We start from the raw sequence: 22,705 nt of genomic DNA on the forward strand, positions 1-22,705 counted from the left end.
CAACAGACAGCTGACCTTTCAGTGAAGACCAGGCTACTTTGTTTTGGTAAACATCCACTGTGCCTTGATGAAATGGGCTGGTGTGAAGCGACGACATCAGAAGCTGTTCTAGCTATTGCTTCAGAATAATTTTAAACATCCATAAATCATAACAGGAAGATGTAACAAAACAAATTCTGATGTATAAGATGACTTCTATTTATGTACGGTGAGGTGTTGTTTGATTTTTTTTTAGCAATTCCAATGTCAGTTAATTATATTTGTGGGAAGAGAAATAGAGTTAATATTTCAAGTTGAAGACCCTTTGTCAGAACCGATGTGGTCTGGCCTGCTGAGTAGTTCCAGCATTTTCTGCTTTTATTCTAGATTTCCAGCATCTTCATTTTTTTTTAACTTTATTAATTGTACTTCTGGATTCTGTGGAACAAGTTAGGCAGGTACAGAGCAATCCAAATAGTGAGATAAATAAACTTGTAATTACAGAATTCCCACTGGGATGAGTTTACTTAATGAAGAATGTCAAGGTTAATACCACAGTAAAATTCTGCTAATCCAGCATGCTTTGGGTTTTGGTGGTACTGGACTAGCAGATTCTCAGGACTATCAGATGTTACTCATATTAATACCCTATCACATGTTGAATCCACTTTTTGTAGATGTTGCAGAGTACTACAGTATATTTTCCAGTAGTTTGTTAAGTTTCAAGGGAGCACAGAAAGTTGGCCCTGAGTTCAAAGGGAGTACGAGAACCAGGGCTCCAGTGAGTTCGAAGGGAGTGGGGGAAACATCACCTGTTACGCCAGATGCTAAGCCATGGCATTTCTGAAGAGTTGGATAGTGGATTATCAGAGTTTTGCTGCATTTTGCCAGTCCCAGAAAAGGAAAAAGAATGTGAGTAAAAGAAACCAAATTGATGTATTGGAAGGATGCTCTTTGGATAGTCTAGTTGCACATCTGGGTGGTATTATACCTCATCTGGAGATGGCCCCAAGTGACAAAATAAACATTCCTTTTCTCTGTACTTCCATCCTTCCATCTGATGAGCATAAAAAGAGAGACCAAGCATCGTTGATTGCAGAATAACTGACAATAGGTTAAGTTAAAGTTGATAAAGTTGCACACTTTGGCTTATCAACCCACATACCATTTCCTGGATACCTGTTTAAACATGAGCTGAGTTTCTGTTTGTGCCAACAGGTTAAAAAAAGGTAACTGATTGGAGATGGCATGAGAGTTACAGAGGCATCACTCCATTGAAATAAGAAATCTGATGATATGCATGGTGTGGTTTTTAAATGTACCTGTTCCCCAAATGCATCCGTTGTGTGTACAATGATAATACTGGAAACCATGTAAGATATGTTTTTAACAGTGCACACAGTTTTTATCATATTTTTCTTATGTATGTTGACTACCTGGTGTTGCTGGGATTGAATTTGCACTCCGGAAGTCCTGAGCACTAAAACCCATCCTGATAAATTGTGCCCTGTAGGTCTAGTCATTTGTATGCTTGCACCAGAGAAATTAACAAGGAAATTCAAGTAATTCATTGTTGCCTCAGAATTTACTGGTAATGGCAGCTGTACCACACAGTTCTACAAACATTTTGAAACCAGAATACAGTACCTGCTGGTATCCCACTCTCATTGGCCTAGAATGAGGAAAAATCCATCATCGGCATCTTTCGCTATTTCCACCCTTCCCTCCTCCTTCTGCCTATCACCCCTTCTCATCTGGATCCACCTGTCTTGCTAGCTCTTGCTCCACCCCCTCCCCCTACCTTTTTATACTGAGTATCATCCCTCTGTCTTTCAGTCCAGATGAAGGGTCTCAATTCAAAATGTCGACTGTTCATTTCCCTCCATAGATGCTGCCTGACCCATTGAGTTCCTCCAGCACCTTGTATGTTGCTTCAAAATTTAGCATGCCCCTCATTGTCTTGCACCTTTCACTTTGGTTCTCAGTGCCTGTCAACCCTACCCCTGCAACACACTAAATATAAAACCAAAGGCCATAAAACTGCACTCTAGCTCCAGTTACTTCAGCAGTACCAGTGTAACAGCCTCCCCCACCCCAAGCCTGGTCTCCCAAGATCTCAGGGCTCCAGGAACCCACTTTTACCCCAGTTCCCAGTTGGCCTCCTGACCTCACCAGGTCCTGCCCCCATGTGCAGACTCAACTGTGTTGGCTTCAGAGGCTTAAAGGACAGTGTGCAACAGGCATTCAGAAGCTTCCAAAGTCAAAGACCATTTAGCCCACTTTAAATGCTGCACATCAATTGCCACTGTAACTTTTGACTTTGCTGTGTTCAAAGGAGTAGTCATTATGCTTAGAATCAGTGTAAAAGTAAAATATTTGGATGTTAATCACATTTCAAGCAGTGCTATTACATTTTCAGAATAGATATTATTGAGGAATTGCAATTTTTTTAGAACTATGCGTGCGTGTGTGCATATTGTCCAGAAAGAGTGAGGGGATGAGGCTTGAGGGTGGGTGTTGGTGGTATGTGGTGGTAGGTGGAAGCAAGGTAGCCTCAAAACTCAGTAAAATGATGGCAGATTTCTACTGAACAGGCAGTGTTTCTGGGAATGTGCCCAGGGGGTCAGATGTTCATCAATCTTGTGCAAATGTAAATGCATTCCTGATAACCTACAAACTCCTGGGAGTTAGCACAAGAGGTTCCCAGGAAGCATAAATCTAAAAGAGCTGCTGCAATCTTGGCCCACAGATTTGCAAGGCTGTTTTTTCCTTATTTTAGCTTGAGTATCATGACAAATACATTGCATCTGTAATAAGTCCAAAGATGTAGCACAAGGCAATTAGATTTTGCTTCAGAAATAATAATTTGAAAACAGACCATACTGAATAAGTATGAAAAATGATTGTGAGCATCCTCTCTTTTAACAATCACAGTAATATTTTGAAAGACTGCACAGATTACATTCATAAATTACTTCATGCTCAAATTTGCACAAGTCATGCACTACCATTGAAAGATTTAGCCCATGTTACATGGAAAATTAACTAAAGTATTCTTTATTCTACACTTAAAATAACAGTCCTGAAATTTGAACAGAAAATTTTCACATTTTCACATGACACAGCATTTGAGAGTATCTCAGAGTTCACATCACAGATGCCTGCAAATGACTTCAGATTTTACTCCTATCTTAGCTGTTGACAGTATACACTCGACTAATCTAATTCCACCTTTGTGTCTGAAGATATGAAATGTAGAACTATTATTTTGCCCCAGAGGTAGTTGATTTCCACTAGCAAACACTTTTTTTAAAATGAATAACAATTAAGGTTTTGCTGAGGAATGAAAACATGCACAGCTGCTTCTGCAAGAGGCCAGGATTACTGAAGCTGAAGTTTGTTTAATAGAGAGACAATCAAACATCACTGTCCACCAGAGTTCCTGCGCTCAAAACCATTTGTGACCTTCACAACATGGTCTCTATTCTGAGGGAACATAATTCCTGGACAGATCCACTCACTGAACACTGGCTGTGATGACTGTTCAATGTTCTCAATAGATCAGGACAATAAAGCAAAGCATCACATCAAAACACAGTACCATGACCAATGGGCTTCACAACAGCATCCCTCAAATTTGCCTGCATTACCAGTGGAGATAACGAAACATTAGCTCTGATGGGAATCTGCATTTCAGTAATATTAAGTCCTTCTTGCCTTCTCTGTACAGACTAAGATATTGGCTTTAGTTAAAATTGCCCTTTTCTCCTTCAGTAGAGATATTAGGTTTTATTGGAGTGCTGTAATATAGTCACTGTTACCATCAAGCTTTCATGTTTAAATCTAGAGTGTTTCAGCAAGCTACGTTGGTGGAGAGAGCATAGCTGCAAAGCCTGATGTTGTCCTTAGCAGTTACTGTACATGAGTAATTTCCAGTAGGGATGATTGAATAATAATGAGAAACAGAAATCTTAGCACAGTCACAACTTCTGCTTTTCAAAGCAGTCAAGATTCCTGTTTCTCATTATTATTCAGTGAACCAAACTTTTCTGTCAAATGTGGGCAACTGTAGCCCAGACCTAACCATAAAATATAATTCCTTGCTGGAGAAGTCACAAATGCCCACCACATCTATTTATTAATTTGAACAATGGAAAATACCAAATCTTTAGACCACTGTAGATTAAAGGCACCAAAGTTATTGAAGATAAAACTATATGCAAATACAAAAGCTGGACAAGAGCTCTAAGCTGCATTAACTGTCTTAGAAGAGCCATCAGAAAGATTCACTAACATGACACAGATCAATATAGAAATTGGTCAATGTCCTGAAAATACACAATAACCAGTTCACTATGATGGGCCATTGAATATTTTGTCTGTAGGCCAACTATTGAGAAATTCAATAACACATGAGATCAAAAACATCATGTGTTACTGAATAAATGTTGCACACTCAAAAACTTTCCCTTGCATATATCAGATATGTCCAGGGCCTGGTACTGGAGGTCACAGAGGAGAGAGGCCTGAGAGGCAGGGATTGGAAGAGTGAAGGTTAGCAGTTATAGATGTGCTGAGGGGTTGCAACTAGGATTAGCTACTTAGGAGGGTAGGATAGATAAGGATTTGGCTATATAATTGGTCAGGCATACTGTTCAACTTGGTAGACAGTATTTGTTGGGGGGAGGGCAGGCTTCGCAGTGGGGGATATGCCTACCAATCCTCATTGCTCTGGGAGATGATTGGGTGCTGAGGTCAGCGGTATTCTGTTGGGTTAGATCTGAGAACAGCTGATTGCTGGGGGTGGAGGGCAGGGGTAGGGAACTTGGTGGGTGCTGGTCAGGCAAAGATTGCAACATTGGAAGTGGGGTGCCTGAAGTAAAGACAAGTAGGCACCTACTCAGGTTATGTAATAGCAGGCTTCACAGACATTAAGGGTTACAGAAGTAGAGTGCAGTGCTGAGTTGCACATTACTGCTCATTCTCAGTTTTCCATGCATTAGCATGTCAGACATATGGTAGATCCGTAAGAAGTTTGGGGGATGAATTTACAGAATGCATTTGGGACAATTTTGGGAACAGGCTGTTTTAGACATCTGTCTAAATTTTAGACAATTAAGGGAACAGGCTGTTTTAGACATCTTGTACAATGAGGAATAACAACTCCACAAGGTAAGTAGCTAACTAAAAGGGATTAAAGGTAGCATTGGATTAAGAGATGAAGAGTAGTAATTTGCAAGTGGCAGGCCCATGAATAAAATGGTTGTTGGCAGGTTGCATAGCAGCAACTAATTAATGCACCTGTTATTTTTCAAACTGAATGTAAAGTATCCAAACTAAGAACAGAAAGTGCTGGAAATACATAGCAGATCAGGCAGCATCTGTGGAGAGAGAAATGGAGTTAACATTTCAGGTCATTTACTCTTCGTCAGAACTGGAAAAGTGAGAAATGTGAGTAATGTTTCCAAGTTTGCTAGTGATACAAAGCTAGATGGAACCTTGAACTTTGAGAAGAATGCAAAGAGTTTCCAAAGGCATATAGACAACTAGACAGAGTGGTTAAGTAAGTAGAAGATGGAGTAAAGTGTGGGAAAAAGTGAGGTTATTCACTTTGGTCAAATTAGAAAACTAGTTAAATGGTGAGAAACCAGTAAATGTTGATTATTGGATCTTGATGTGGACTGTGTGCAGCTTGGGTCTCTGTATCTAAAGAAGTCTATAGTTGCTTTGGAATTGGTGCGGTATAGGTTCATTAAACGATTGTCCTTTGAAGTAAAATTGAATAAGATTGGTCTTCAGACACTGGAATTTAGAACAATGGAAAGTGATCTCAGGTTGCAATATTGTGAGAATAGGTATAGTAAATGTGGAGAGATTGTTGGATTTAATGAGAAGGCTATAGGACCAAGAGGTAAAACAGTTTCTGTATTGGTAAATTGGTTTATTATTGTCACATGTACTGAGGTACAGTGAAAAACTTTGTTTTGCATGCCATCCATACAGATCATTTCATTACAACAGTGCATTGAGGTAGTACAAGAGAAAGCACAAACAGAATGCAGAATAAATGTTAGTTACAGAGGAAGTACAGTGCAGGCAGACAATAAGTTGCAAGGCCATAATGAGGTAGATTGTGAGGTCAAGAGTCCATTTTATTATACTAGGGGACCATTCAATCGTCTTATAACAGTGGGATAGAAGCTGTCCTTGAGCCTGGTGGTATGTACTTTCAGGCTTTTGTATCTTCCGCCTGATGGGAGAGGGGAGAAGAAAGAATGTCCAGGGTGTGTGGGGGTCTTTGATTATGTTCACTACTTTACTGAAGCAGAAGAAATGTAGGCAGAGTTCACGGAAGGTAGGCTATTCACAGGACTGCAAATCTTTGGAATTCACTACCTCAGAGGGGTGTGCATATGCAGCTGCAGTGCATACATAAGGCTGAAATTAATAGATTTTTGGACATTAATGACAGAATATGGGAATTGGGTGGTAAAGTGGATGGCGATCAACCATGATTCTATTGAACAGTGGAGTGGGCTCCAAATTTGACCTAATCCAATTTCTATTCAATTCCTTCCTACACAAGATTTAAGTTAATGTAACAGTACATTGAGCTGGAGAGGGAGCAGATTTCAATGAGGACACCTTTAACAAAATGCATGTTTCACCTATTCCCTTGCTCCATGAATTGTCTACAGGAGTACATAGCCGAGCCCCTTCTGGAGGATTGAAATCAAAACACTTTCCCTAGACCTTAGCAGCATCAAAGAACTATGAAAATATAAAATATTTGTAGAATTGTGGTAAATGCCAGTGGAAATCAATCAGCAACTAATATAAAATTAGTTTAAGTAGCTCTGATGGGACTTCTTCCTGCTGCTGAATGCAGGAAGAGCTTTGGGCGGAGGATTGAACTCCAAATTGGTAGAGCAGTCATCCAAACAGCATAACATGATTTCAAAACCTGCCCAATCTGTACACTTGTCATACATTATTTGCAGATGTGCTGACTACCTCACTGTTTTGGCATTCAACAGAACTCTGCCCACTAACCTGCATGAGCAGATTCTCATTTTAGAAGTGAAACAATGTACAAAAATCTCCAGTATGCATCTAGGAAAAAGATAACATAGATAGATAATGAGAGAATGACACAATGTCAAATTGTTTATTTTTTGAATAACAAAGTTAGATATTGGACTTTCTTCTGAAAATATAACATGCATTTTATTATGGGATTATTCATTGTTAATTAATGGGTAAATAGTTTTATTTGATGGTGTGTATAAATTTCTGTAGCTGAAAGATAATCACTAGCAACACACACAAAAAATGCTGGAGGATTTTGTGCCTCCAGCATTTTATGTGTGTTGCTCCAGATTCCAACATCTGCAGAATCTCTTGTGTCTAAATAATAATTATTAGACAGGCTTTATAGTTTTAGACCATGCATTAAAGACTTAACTAAGCAAAGACAGACACACACAAAAGATTTACTGAACATATCCCAGTTCATCAATAGCTCTATAATATAAATGAGGTAATCTACAGTATGAGAGGTAGAAAAGACACTAAACCATAACGTCCATTTAGTTTTGAATTAATTTTGGAAAACACTTTCTCCTCAATGTAATTTGGTATGAATATGATTACTTGGAAAAAGTGCATTTTTTTATTCCTTATTAAAGCATTCATAATTTCATTGTTTCCCTATTTTAGTGGTGTAATATTATATAGCAAAATATAAGCACAATGTAATCTGCAGAAAACCTCTTCATAAGTTGAGGAGCATATTATACTTCATGTTATTCTTAGAGTGAGTCTATACATCTCTTGCTGTACGTGATCCAGAGTCAGCATAGACATTGAAGGGCTTGCGAGGTTCAGGGAGTACTGGTCCAACTATTAAAATAATGATTGTTGTTATTTTCTTAACAACGCCCTCAGGAGGGATGGGGTGAAGTAATTGCAGACAGATTTAGCAAATTTCCTGCTCTTGTTGAGTGTCAGTCCTGTTGCGTTTATTTAATTTTAATCTAATCTCACCCTAAAGAAAAATATCCAGCTTGAATCTTTTTCCCAAGAACATTATAAGTGCATTTAAAAAAATCTTCACCTTTCTTTTCAGCATCTCCCACTTGCTTACATTGTTGAGTTCAATACAATGTATTAATTATATCCCATTGCCTTGATAAGGCAGATTGCATTAATATAGAAGGTAGAAAGAAAGTAATGCTCTTTCACTTCTTACTACATTTGTAAAATACACAAGCTGGAAAAGATGCAAAATTAATGAACAAAAACCGTAAGTGTTGGACAACTTTGTTGGCAAAAATTGTGAGTATCAAAATTCAATAAAGTATATCCTAAAAGATAGTTCATGTCAAAAAAACATGTTCTTAATCTCTGCCAATTCCACTTTCCATTAGAAATTCTTGAAGAAAAACTGATTTTCAAGAAAGAAAGGAAGCTGCTCCATTCAAAATATATATGGAAGGCCAATATTATTAACAGGATTTCACGGGTAGTTAATCAAATTTTGACCAACAATGTGCTTTGTTATTTCTCTCCACAATACTTGCATTTCTGATTTGGCAGTGTGACCAATCAGATGTTCGTTAATTCTTGAGTTCCCTCTTATAGTGCAACTATGTTTATATAAGAGTAGAAATCTCTTGAATTTCAATCTAAAACAGAACTGGCTTCAGGTCAGATCGGATGGATAAAATCTTTTAAATCTCATACATGAACCCAACCTACCTTAAGCCTGCCAGATTCCATTTTTAATGAGTTGAGTATTTAAATATTTTATTGTGTCTGTACCTCACATTTAGTTCCCATTTTAGATTTAACCCCATGTGGCCTGGCTTCCTAAGCCTTGAAAAACCACAGGCAGGCAAGGGCTGCTGCAAGGAGAGGCAAGTGCTTTCTAGCCAAACTAACTTGGCTTCCTCTCCATTATTTTCTTCACCTTGCAATTTTATCACCACCTCCCCCACCCTCAACCACTCGTCTGTCACTCTCCCACTCTTATTCTTGTCTTACCTCCCACTCACACTTCATTTCTTCTTCTCCCCCGCCCCCCCCAACCTTAGCCTGCTCTGCCCCACAGTTTGGAAGAGCCATCCTGATAAAATCTTAGTCCACATGAACTGTTTAAATCTTATTTGCAACTTGCCAATATGTTCATATTATCTCTATTAACGTATCATTTACTCATTTGTTTGGTTTCAGTTGCAATGTTGACAAAACTTATGTAATTGTTTTTTTTTGTATGTTGTGCTTGTGAACCCTTCACTAATATTGGACAACTGCATCGCACCACTGCCATTAGTTTCAAGAGAGAATTTTTGGTGAGGACACAGGCTTACAGATTGGATTGATTTGTCTTTTTGCACAATTTGCTTTAAGTGTATATTTATTTCTTTGAATTTAAACTTTACCATTGAAGATTGAAAGAGGTAATTAAACTAAGATCCCTACAACCAAACAAGGAATGTACAATTATAACCGTTTACAGGTTGTATCATTCATGAAGTAAACTTTATTACGTTAAAATCATTGGACGCCATTAGGTAAAAAAACAAAATATGTACGTTGTTATTTCTCTTCAGATGTTTAGGTTGTATGAAAAAATAAATCCAATCAGTGCAACCATTAAACTTAAATGAACGTTGTCAGCAAGAGCCATGAACCAAATGTGGATTTGAGCTTCATTTAATGTTGCTGACCTTGTGGGCAAAAATTGGACTTACCAATCAGCTTCAAAATATTAGAAATTCTAATGCACCCTAATGGGTGCACTGCTTAGAACACTAACCAGCTGTTATGGTCATTAGCCATCCAGAAGAAATTTCAGTTGGCTCAACCCTAATGCAAAAACTGATTTGGTGTTGCATAATTTAGTACCAGAAAAGTCTGCTGCCCGATAGAACTTATGGAAGCAAATCTTCAGTGCAGGTTCAGATTCAAGTTTATTGTCATAGGCAGGGTATAATACTCAGGGTATAAATGCCATGAAAATTAGCTTTTTGCAGCAGCAGCACCACAGTACATTACAAACATGAGAAATAAAAGTTAACATAAACTTCAATTAACATAAATTATACATAATTTAAACAACAAAATAAACATTGCAGTGGGAGGTCAAGGACCATAAGTACAATTGGGCCTTTGCTGTGGCCAGCCTTAAAGTTGGGATGGTGGGACTGGGACAGTGAAGTTGGCTTTGGAGCTCTGCAGTTTGGAAGAATGAGGTGTGGCTCAAGAATTGTCATTTTGGATTTTTGCAGGGGTGGGGGAAGTCAAGGTGGGAGCCAGCAGTATCACTACAGGATGAGGGCAACCAGGGACCTGCAGAAGCTGTGTGGGAGGGGGTGGGAAGCAGAATTAATGGTTGAGCTCAGGAGATGAGTGCTGGCAATTGGTCATAACTGGGCTTTAAGTGAAACTGGGTTGAGGGGAATGGTAACTGGGTAGTGTGAATATAATGCAGTGGTCAATGTTATCTGCATGCTTGCCCAAAGAACGCAGTTAATAATTTACTTACCTGCCAATCATCCAAGCCTGGCACTATGGAAGTAAAGCCATGTAGTGCTGGACAGGTGCTCCCAGCACAATATGATCCAAGTCAAGCTACATCCCATAAGAAATATTGCATGGGGATGAGATCTGATGCACAAGGGTGAAAAAAATCAGAAGTTTCTATTTTTAAGTTTCCAGAGTGATTGCAAAATGACCTGAAGTGATTGTGCGTAATTGTCCCTCCGGGTGGGGAGAATCAATACATAATGTTGAAGAAAAGGGCATTATGAAATTTAATTTCTAGGCACAAACATGATATGAGAGACAAATTCTGTTGTTGCTTTGAACTGCAGGATAGGCTTTTCAATGCTTGAAAATAATTATTAACATTCATCATTTAAAACATGGTTTAAATAAGCAGCAAGTGTTGGCTAGAGGGACAGACCTGTCTGTCAAAAGTTGAGTCATTCAAGCTGTTTGTGTACAACTTGTGGTGGTCATTTAAAAAGAGAATCTTCCTGGCTACCGGTAATCAGTCTGCTTCTCATCATTGGACAATCCAAAAAAAACTTGGAAAAGAAAATGTTTTTGAAGCACTGAATGTAGTTAAGAGATTCAAGTTAATTACAGCAGAAAACTCCAAATAATTAGTTGGATGAAATTAGACAAGTGGAAAAGCAGTGTTTAAAGCCATGAGTGCAGGTAATTGTTTCAGGCTGCCAGGGGAAGGGGTAGGGGTAGGGGTGTGGAGGTGTGTCATGAGCACATTGGGAATCTGGTTTGCTGATCTGACTAACAGAAGATAAGCCTTCATCAGTGGCTGGCCTGCTTGAGAGCCCTGGGAACATCACACACAAGTATGTCAGTTGATATGAGGCTTTGATTGTTTTATATGTAGTTTATTTGAAAATGGTAAGGAATTTTTCAAAGTCTGAATATTGGAAACTGGTTAATTTCCTGAATTACAAGGTTTTGTACTCTGTTGACTTGGAAGAAAAAGCTGTTCCTATTTTGAAAGTACATGCAGTTTCTTTCAAAATGACTGAGTCACGTAGCACCTGACCACATAGGGTTATTGGGGAGAAATTCAAGATTACATGGTCATTGTAAACATAATAATTTATTAGTTATGCTGATTATTTCAATAAAAGGGAGATAATGAATGAAAATCTTACTATTTTTGATGCTTTTTTTTCTTGGAAAGAAAGGAAAATAACAGCTTTACTTTGCTAACTTTGTATATTTCAAAAGCAGACCTGCTTGACAGTGATTGTGCCTTTGGCTGGTGTCATTTGGTTGTACTCTTGCCTTAGTCAAAAGATTACTAGTTCAAACCCTCAAGAGAATTTCACCAAATAATCCTAAACCTGATTAGCAAAAACATTCTTGACAAATGCATTCACTTTTCTTTGTCCAAGAATTAACTTTAGCACACAATATCAATGTCATATTTAAATTTGGTCTGATAACCTTCCTGTGAATTGGCTCAAAATTTTCACCAAGTTAAAGATAACTAAAAGCTGGTTATTGTTTTTGCAATCAAGGTCCATTTTCAAATCCAATGCACCCCTGACACTGCTCAAATAATGTCTTCAATATCTTTATTAATATTAATTGTTCAACCTACTAAAATTGGTCAGTATCTAGTGGAAGAACTTTGCAGGATGCATATTGACTGCTGTATTTAGATTCAGCTGGAAAGATGAACACAGTAAGACAAGAAAGGAGCAGCATTGAAGAAAGTCTTTTAAAGTAAACTGCAAATGGTATTCAGTTAAAATTATCCATAGTACACGATAGTGTCCCGCTTTGATGGGGAAGAAGTCAAAGTAGGACTGCAGACGCTGGACAGTAATGACTCTGCCCCTGCATTCAACTCCCAGCAAGTTAGGGGATGTGTGTCATTTCACTCCCAGTTAAATGAAGAACCTGAAAATAAAAAATGCTGGAAATCTGAAATCATCAAAGAAACATTCAGTAGGTCAGGCAGCATCCATAGAAAGAGAAACAAAGCCAGTATTTCAGGTCACTTTGTCGGTACCTTTTGACGAAAAGGTCTCCGACCTGAAACATTGAACTTGTTTCTCTCTCCATGGGTACTAGCTGACCGACTGGGTGTTTCCAACATTTTGTTTTTAATACAAATGAAGAAATAGTTGGCTAATATTGTCACGAGGGTCACAAAATTAATTTCAGATTTGCACATTTCGGGTCCTAGATTTATCCATCCCTCAGGTATTCAGCGCCATTTTTTTGTGGGAACCACATTTGTCCCGTTATATTCAAATCTGTCTAGTAGAATTATCGAATACAAAATTGCTTCTTATCCAATGCACATTTAAAATCCTGCAAATTTGTCCACAACCATTTCTTCCCACTATAACAACTCGTCCTGCTTTAATTCATTTGATATTAACTGAGATACGTTGAGGTTGGTTTTGTGATATGAACCCAGACTTACTGAAGTTTCATGGCAATGAGTAAAAGACGGATAAGACATCCTCCTGCTAGTTAACACCCACTGCACTCCCCTAGCTGATGGTGAATGCCACTCGGAAGAAGCACGGATCAGAACGAGTGAGCCCATTTAAAGGGGCACCTGTGAGAGAAAACATTTTGGGTCAATGACCTCCTGAGACCTGCCAGGGCTCGCTGGACTCGAACCGTCGGCGGCTCTCCGTCATTCCCCAGGGACCGGCTCCGATTTCCCGCCCATCTCGGGAGCCGATGCGCCACAGCCCGAGTCCGGGCCCGGATGTGACGTTGCTCTGGCGCGAGCATTCGATCCGAGGGCGGTTGTTCAACGGCCCGGGGAGGCGAGTGCGCGTGCACGCGCGGCCTCCGGGCCGCTGGCGGGGAGGCGAGTGCGCGTGCACGCGCGGCTCCGGGCCGCTCGGTTCTCCCAGGCCTTCGGCCGTACGCGATGTCGCTCGTCCGCTCCCTCCGCTCGCAGGCGGCCGGGACGAGCCGCAAGAAGGGGAAGGCGCTCCCTCGCAAGGAGTGGGACAGCACCATCAATGACCTGAGCGTTCACCGAGCCCACCCGGAGGAGCTGGCGCGGCGCCGGGAGACGCGCGTCTCCAAGAACCGGGCCGCAGCGCAGTGGGAGCTCCGGCAGCGGGCGGCGGCGGCGAGCGGTGGGCAGAGGCGGCGAGCGGCGCGGACCCAGCAGCGGCCGGTGACGGCCGAGCTGTTGCTTGACCAGTGCCGGCTGCGCGACGTGCTGGCTCGGTCTGACCGCGCTCTGGCCGTGCTGCGGGATCCCTTCGGCGATGCCCCGCGGCGCCAGGCCGGCTTCCCGAACGTCACTGTGGCTCCCGGCGGCGAGCAGCCTCCCGCCGCGCAGCTGATAGCGCAGAAGGGCGAGCAGCCCACTCAGCTGTCCCTGCTCAGCGAGTCGGTGATGGACTCGCAGGCCCTCAATGAAGCTTCCGACTGCAGAGAGCCGGAGGCAGACGGTTCAGTGTCCGCGCAGCATCAGGCCGGCGGTCACCCACTGGAACCGAGAACCCCCGAACCCTTGGGAGACCGGCCCCAGACATCGCCCACCCGGACCCCAGATGGTGCCTCGGTGGTACACGTAGGTTTAAATGCAACCGCAGCCATCCAGAGAGTGAGATCCAGAGTGGAAAGTAGAGCGGAGAATGATATGGAACCAGGTGGCACATCCCCAACTGAAACCACCAGGGTAATCCGGCAAGTACTTCATCCTGCTTCAAGAAACTCTCAAAACGGCATATCAAAGGACAAAGTTTGTGATGCACCCACCGAAAGAATAGAAAACAGGAGGCCCGAGGACAGGCAGATGAATCTGGAGGTGCTGCAGGAAATGATTGAGAAAATTGACAAGGAGCTGGTGGAATTCGATCGCCAAACAGGATGCGAGGTTACCAGCTGGTTGCCCGAGAAGGGTCGCGGTTTTAACAGGTTTCACTTTCTCATTGGTCAGCTTGATCGGCAGATTGACCCACTCTTTAAAAGAGTGCAGAATTCGGCAGTGGCAAGAGAAGGAAAACCATCAGCAACTTCTGGAAAAATCCAACCATCAGCAAGCACTGATTGATGCGTTAACAGCAGAATTTCTAATGGTACAGAATAAATTTGTTTTTCGCTACAGGCTAACCTGCAGCAATATGTGATCAAAACAGATGAAGAGCTTCACTCACTGAAACAAATGTTGCATAGATCTCCAAAAGCAGAAAGTAATAAACCAAGACAAAGCGTTGTTCATGCAGCTCAGGAGACTGCAGTAGGACAGGAGAGTTTGTATAGTTGTGCTTGCCCTAAGAAACAAGGCAGTGTTCTTTCAAGGGTTGTACCAAATGATGACAATGGACTTTTAAAAGGCCTGAACCAAAAGCAGCCCTGTGCTTATCAGTACAAAGGATTCAGTTGGAGAATGAAAAGGGTCAGAGTTTACCTGAGCATCCATTTGGTCCTGCGGTATTGCTTTCTCCTCCAAGACAGAGGAATAGCCAAATAGCAACTGGATCACAAACCACAGTTAACTTGTGTCAAGAGACCCCTCTGTCTAGTAATGTACATAAGGAATCAAATGAACCCTCACTGATTCTCAAGGAAGCTTCGTATGTTCCACAAGGAGAAAATGACTTTGCCAAACACTTAGCAGCACAGAACCAAGTGTCAGATTGTCAGGACCTTGCCCAGCAATGTAAGATCTGTGATGATATCAGTGAGCACAAGAACCGAGTCTCACTTCACCTGTTACCAATTTGCCTTGCATGCATCCAGGAGCTGTTGGTGGACACGGCAACATGCAATCTGAGAAAAGTGGAAAAACACTGTAGAATCTGAAGGCAATCAAAATCATTCTTGAACAATTGGCTTAAACATGAAGCAATGTTAACTCAAATTACTGAGCTACAGTTGCAGAATTCTGCTCTCAAAGCCCAACTTGGTCAGTTCAAAATAGGTAAATTATCTGAGCCAACACCACAAATTGAGAAGACTATTTCCAGCACTTCTGAAAGTCTTCAGCAAAGGATTGCTGAGCTCAACCAACAGAGTGCTGAAGCACGCAGCAAACTTTGCATCTGATTGAACAGCAAAGACAGATATCCTCTGAGTCAATATCTCCAACTATTTCTCCTATTCCACCCGAGGGAATGGCAACAGGAACTGGCAGCAGAACACTGGAAGTATTGATCCCACTGCCCAGTGTATTGGACTCTTCCGCAGGTAGCACACCTTCCCCTGCCAGTAAAGTTAACAGAAATAGATCAATAGATAACACTAGTACAGCTAGTTCCACATTCCACTTGAATAAAGTTGATGGAAATAGGACACCTGTAACTCAAGGAACAAAACCAGAAAGATTGAAAGAAGAAGGTTGGTTTTGCGCTGTCTACTCATACCATGCGATTCTAAAGATGTGAGATATATAAATCTATATTTGGATAATTGAGGAACAAGTAGCTTTCATATTTGTAGGATAAAATGCTACAGAAATCTGAAACAAACTACATTTGAATGAGCAGCACAAGAACTACCACTTGTTCTATTCTCTCCGGAGATTTCAGATTTTGCTTTTGTTTGAGCTTTTGTATTTGCTCTGTATTACTTTGAATGGAAGTGGATAAAATTTTGTGAGCATGGATAGTTGAATATTTTCAATTGTGCTGATTGATCTATAGAGAAAAAAATACAGGCTTTTATGAAGCTGCTGTACTAGAAAGAAATGAGTTGCCGGTGTTCCTTGTACTGCAATATTTTTAATTGATCAGCTTTCAATTTATTTTTAAGTTTGGGGTTAGTGACAAGGAAACTAAGTGATGGGTAATAAATTGGCAATCCATTTTACATCCTTCCATTTATTTCCATTGCCTTCATTGTAAGTAAATGTGAGATGTAAAAAAAAGCTAAATTACAATCAAGTCTTTTGGGCTGGGATGTTTGGAGTTTTTTTTTATATAACGTTCAGAAATTTTTTTGACTTGGAACAAGGAGTTATTAGTGTTTAAGATAAGCAAACTTATTTATAATTAAGAATTTTAATACATTTTATACAGATAAATAGATTACAATATGGTTTGTATTTGGTACATCAATAAAACTTCCACAATATGAACAGAAGTGAAAAGAGTGCTTCCTTTTATGGTACTTGGCTCAAAGCTTCAATATCATTTCTCTTAAGCTGTCAAAGATTCCCTTGGATCAGGCTCTCTGATCTACCTGCATGAGAGCTGCAACCAGGAATCCTTGAGTGAGAACGGAGACTTCATGATTTGGGGATCGGAATACCACCAGAAGCTGAAAGTTCAGGTGTTCAAGGACGAACCATTGAGTTATAGATACTGCGGGGTCAAAGAAGAGAGAAAATGAGAGAACTAATTGGGGACTTGGGAGGAAAGGGAGAAGGTGAGGGAAGAAGTGCAGGCAACAGAACAATGAATTTGAATTCAATAAACCTGATATTTTTCCGCTAGGACCAAAAATGAAATTTGAAGTTCCTGGAATTGTAAAAGTGCAATTAGTTCACCTAATATTTGTCTCCCTGTGCTATGGTCATCTGTGTTATGCTAGTGTTTGTTTTTGTAGGTTATGTATGTCAGTCCTCAAATCCCATCCTGGATACATCCCCAACTGATAGATCTGTCTATGACAACCAGTTTGAAATGGAGCTTTAGTAATTAACTCAATCCCCTAAATGTTCCCTGAATTAGTCATGAATAATCCTGGCTGTAAAACAACCTGAATTCTTCGGAAATCTTAATGTGAGAATGATAAGCCAAAGAATACATTGTGTTTCTCTCTGAGGTTTGCTCTGTTATGAATAGTGAGCGTCTCTTGCATACAAATTGGAAGTGTACTGGAAAGTAATCACTCAATTTATTTTTTTTTGTCTCCCCATTTTAGAGGAAATTGTCACAAGCAGTGAACATGATGTACTGAATTTTAAAAAAAGTACAAAGAATGTTTGGAATTCTCTGCAGCAGTCAGGAAGGAGGTAAAAGGGCAAGTGTACTACTCCAGACCTTGATTAGGAGGTAGCTGTTTGAAGGCAAGGGCACAGTAAGAAAGATTGACAAGAGAAACAGGCTGTTATGAAGGAATATCCTTTGGAATGTTGAACGAGGGGATGTGAAATGAAAATATTCTGTATCGTGCTGCAGATAGTGGAGGATAATCCATTGTGGATAATTTTGGATGGTTGGGTTGCAGGTGGCTCTGACAGTGCTGAAGCACCTCAGCATGTCATGGCTGTCAGTGAATTACTGAACCTCCTGTTGTTTCCATCCAGGACTTATTCTTAGTCACAAGTTTTCTGCTGGACCTCTGCCTTCAGGTGTCCGCAGAGCTATTTCCCTTGAGAAATGGTCAATCCCACAGTACAGGAATGCTGTATGTTTGCAGTTATTTAGCTCCTCAATCTTCTGATCATCTCATCAAACCACTTTGTTCTTAGTAGAAAAGCCACAAGTCTCTGTACATGTGTCAATTATGGTGGACTTCAGGGCTGCCTATAATCTTCGTACCCCTGAAGATGCATGTACTCCTAGCAATTTGAGACCTAATAAATTATTTCTCCAATAAACAACACCCATTTCACATTTACTAAAGTATTACTGTGATTATGCATAACTGGATACATGATATCACATATTACATCAACTGTAATTCCCAAATTTAACAAAACACCCATTAATTACAATGGTAATTAACCTGCTACAGTAATTAATTATATTTTTTCCAAAATATTACTGAGTATCACAAACTCATCCACAACAATTTCTAATTTAATTTATTAACATTTCCCATCTTCTTGCCTTTAATTTTTTTTCACATTGCAACCCTCATTGCAGCTTCCTATTGACATTGGACCTTTCCTTTTCTCTACGGACCACCTTGAAACTAGAAAGTCTTTGCCTCTGACCTCTGGATGGTTTCCAGGATAAGCAACTTAATCATCATGATTCTCTGCCTCTCTTGCTGAATCTTGACTATAGTGCATGATCTGACATCACTAAGTCCATATCTGAGGAAACAGACTTCAAATAGCTTCCACATAGCAACACAATCCTTCCTCAAGCTATCTTGCTTGATCTGAGCCTGGTTCAGGGCATTTAGAAATGTGTGTGAACAGCAGAAACTTTGTAGACTTCACGCCCCTTTCCAGTCTCATTCTCAACGGTACCATCTGATAATTGACACAAAGTGCTGGAGGAACTCAGCAGGTCAGGCAGCATCAATGAAGGGAAATAATTTATTTCTCTCCATAGATGGTGCCTGACCTGCTGAGTTATTCCAGCACTTGTGTGTGTGTTGCTCCAGATTCCAACATCTGCAGCATCTCTTGTGCACCTGATAATTGAAATGGGTTTGCTGTAACACCCTGTATAGATCGTTCCACACTCACAGTGGATCCTGGCAACAGTACAGCCATTATCCTGACATGCTGGGTGAACCGACTGTCTCATATAATCTAAACAAATTGCAGACACTTTTTCTGAAAATTTTGGTACTGAAGACTGTACAATACTCCCTTCGCTCAGAAGAAGGTAACATCACTGGTTCCACCATATCCTACCCAATAGCTGAATCCATCTCCTTACTTTCCAATGGATGGTAAACTAAGCCAATTATTCTGCACATTTGTCTCTTACATCTGAGGCAAACAGAAACACTTCGGCGATATTCCTATTCAGATGCTGCCCTTGCCCTGGTGGTGGTGGAGGTCATGGGTTTGGAAGGTGCTGTTACAGGAGCCTGGGCAAGAACTGCAGTGTGTTTTGTAAATAGTATACACTGCCATCACTGCACTGGAGGCAGAGAAAATGGATATTTAGCATGGTTGATAGGGTGTCATTCAAGCAGGCTACTTTATCCTGAATACTTCTGGAGAATTGTTGGAGCTGTGCTCTTCAAAATAAGTGGAGAGTATTCCATCCATGGTCTTGACTTGTGCCCTACAGCTGGTGAAAGGCCTTGCGGTGTCAGGAGAGTATCTCACTACAAACTACTCAGCCCCTGACCTACTCTTGTAGCTAGAATACACGTGTTTTTGTTTGTGAATCCCAGAATATTAATGGTTAGGAACATGGGAATGGCAGTTCCTTTGAATATCAAGGTTAGGTGGTTAGATTCTCTTTTGCTGGAGGTGATTATTGGCTGGCACTTCTGTGACATGACATTACTTGTCACTTGTCTACCCATTCCTGAATGTTAGTCTCAGTCTTGCTACATGGGCTGCATCATTTTCTATGGAGTTGTGAACAGAATTGAATATTGTGCAATCATTAACAATCATCCCCATTTCTGACCTTATGATGAAGGGACAGTCCTTGATAAAGTAGCTGAAGATGGTTAGGTGTAGGGCATTAACCTGAGGAACTTCTTTAGTGATGCCCTGGAGTGGAATGATTGACATCTGATCCCTGAAGATGCAGCACAGGTAGATAGGGTGGTGAAGAAGGCCAACAGGATGCTGGCTTTCATTAGCCAGAGCATAGAGTATAAGATGCAGGGAGCTCTTGGTGCAACTTTATAAAACATTTAGACCACAGCTGAAATACTCTGCAGTTTTGGTCACTGCACGATAGGAAGGATGTGATTACACTGGACAGTGTGCAGTAAAACTTGACCAGGATTTTGTCTGGGAAGGAATGTTTCAGTTATGAGGCTAGATTGGATAGGCTGAGTTTGTGTTCTATGAAGCAGAGGAGGCTGAAAGGACCTCATACAGATATACAAAATTCTGAGAGGCACAGATAAGGTAGATAGTAAGAAACTTTTCCCCATGGCATCAATCTAAGATGAGGAGTAAGAGGTTTAGAGGAGATCTGAGGAAGAATTTTTTAACCCAGAGGCTGCTTGTAATCTGGAACACACTGCTTGAGAAGATGGTGGAGGCTAGTACTCTCACAACATTTAAGAAACTGGGTGAGCAATCACCAAGGCATCGAAGGCTACAGACCAAATGCTGGTAAATGGAATTAATATAGATAGGGTTGGCATGGATGTAGTAGGCCAAAGGGCCTGTTTCTGTGCTATATGACTCTATGTTTAAATCAACTACAACCATCTTCCTTGGTGTGACATAAAACTCCATTCATTGGAGTACTTTTTCCTTGATGCCCATTGACTTCAGTTTTACCAGGATGCCTTGATGCCACACTCACTCAAATGCTGCCTCGATGGCAAGGTTAGTCACTCTCACCTCGTCTCTGGAATTTAACTCTTTGGTTCATGTTTGGACCAAGGCTGTGATGAGGTCTGCAATCGACTGATCCCTGTGAAACTCAAAAGTCCATCGATGAGTAGGTTAGTGGTAAATAAGTACCACTTGATAGCACCATCAATGATAGGTTCCATCCCTTTGCTGATGATTGGAAATAGGCTGGCTGGTAATTAGCAGGATTGGATTTATTCTGCTTTATGTGCACAGGACATACCTGGGCAGTCCAGATCTGAGTGTATCCCATTTAGAACATTTGTATTGCCACTCAACACAATGGATGGTGTCTTTGGCAGGACTTGCCTCCCCAAGGGCTGTGCAGTGGTTACTTCTACCAACTCCATAATGAACAGATGTATTTGCCACAAGTAGATTGCTGAGAAAGTGCATACTGGTTCTTTCGATACCTGCCACAGACCCGATCTGGCATCTGTATTCTTCAGGATTTAGCCAGTGTAGTCTGTGGTGCTGCCACCAAAGCACTCTTCATGATGGACATCGAAGACCCCCAACTCAGAGTATATTCTGTACCATTGTCACTTTCAGTCCAAGAGTTGTTCAACATGGAGAAGCAATGCTTCAGTAGCTTAGGGCAGATAGTAGGTGATAATCAAGAGGAGGCTTCCTTGCTCATGTTTGACCTGACCAAATGAGATTTCATGAAGTCTGGAGTCGATGTTGAGGACTCCCAAGTGCTGCTCACTCCAACCTATATGTCAATGTGTTGCCTTCCTACAGGCGGGACAAGACATACCCAAAGATTGTGATGGAAGAGTGTGGCATATTGCCTGTAAGGTGTGTGTCTGGGTATGACTATGCCAAGCTGTTGCTTGATTAGTAAATGGGACAGGTCTCCCAAGTGTTTGTGAGGAGGGCTTTCATCCTTATCAGCAATTGCCTTCTTTGGGGACCTGCACACCTTTGCAATATATTTGGTAGCAAATAACTTTGGACCATACTGAATGAGCATTCTGAAGCTAAGTGGCTCCTAAATTTTCCAATACAAGGCCCCTTTTATTTCACTGATCTAATTATTGATTTATTAACTTACTAATTTTATATTTAGTAGGTTGCCATCAGCACTGCTTTATCTGTTCTGTTTCCTCTCACAGCTAATTACTGCTTTGTTACTTCTGCATACAGCAACACCAGCAACAAACATGTTGCTAGTGTAGCATCTGTAACCTCTTTTGTATTGCCATTTCATAAGGCAAGTAACAAGGATAGAGATGCTAAACAAACATCTCTTATTGATGACAGTCAACACTCAACCAACAGCAGTGCCTGATACAACAATGTAAACAGGCCCTTCCAGCCCAACGAGTCCGCACTGCCCATTTTAAACCCAAATTAACCTACCTGTACGTTGTTGCAATGTGGGAGGAAACAGGAGCACCCGGAGGAAACCCACGCAGACACAGGAGAACGTACAAACTCCTTACAGACAGCGACGGGAGGAGTTTGTACGTTCTCCCGTGTCTGCGTGGGTTTCCTCAGGGTGCTCTGGTTTCCTCCCACATTGCAAAGATGTACGGGTAGGTTAATTTGGGTTTAAAATGGGCAGTGTGGACTCATTGGGCCAGAAGGGCCTGTTACCATGCTGTAAATAAAATTTTTTAAAAAGTCACACCACATGGCACACAGTTCTTAAAGGTGTATATACACACCTAATATATTCTACAGTTGCCTCAGAAAATCAGCAAGGAAACTGATAATTTCATGGCCTGAAATAGATTAAATTTGAACCTTGAAATATGTACTTCAAATGACTTTTTAGAATTGGTATTTAGCCCAAGCAATTATCTCTGCATAAATGTCCACAGTTGTTTCTTAAAATAACATGGTTAATATTTTTAAGAACTCCTACGCCAGTTCAATGTGATTCACTTTCTCATTTGCTGATCCCACAGCCCATGTCATGAAGATCACTGTACATAAGAAGGAAATAGATACTTAAGAAATATGCCAGCGTAGCAGATCAGATAAACTATGCTGAATTCAAGAAGC

At 40.8% G+C, this 22,705-nt stretch overlaps 2 protein-coding genes across 4 annotated transcripts in view; both read left to right on the top strand.

The window, feature by feature from the left end:
* sulf1 (sulfatase 1) overlaps window positions 1–22,705 on the top strand; it is a 270,913-nt gene that overhangs the window by 94,938 nt on the left and 153,270 nt on the right. The gene's annotated exons all lie outside the window — the stretch shown is intronic.
* Window positions 13,290–16,603, top strand: spice1 (spindle and centriole associated protein 1). The gene is given in 6 exon segments (XM_052022614.1): window positions 13,290–14,416; window positions 14,418–14,609; window positions 14,612–14,985; window positions 15,039–15,227; window positions 15,321–15,547; window positions 15,550–16,603. Coding segments are annotated over 6 exon segments (2,322 nt in total). The 5' UTR covers window positions 13,290–13,426; the 3' UTR covers window positions 15,900–16,603.

This window comes from Pristis pectinata, chromosome 9 (genome assembly GCF_009764475.1).
Source record: "Pristis pectinata isolate sPriPec2 chromosome 9, sPriPec2.1.pri, whole genome shotgun sequence".
Taxonomy (NCBI): Eukaryota; Metazoa; Chordata; class Chondrichthyes; order Rhinopristiformes; family Pristidae; genus Pristis; species Pristis pectinata.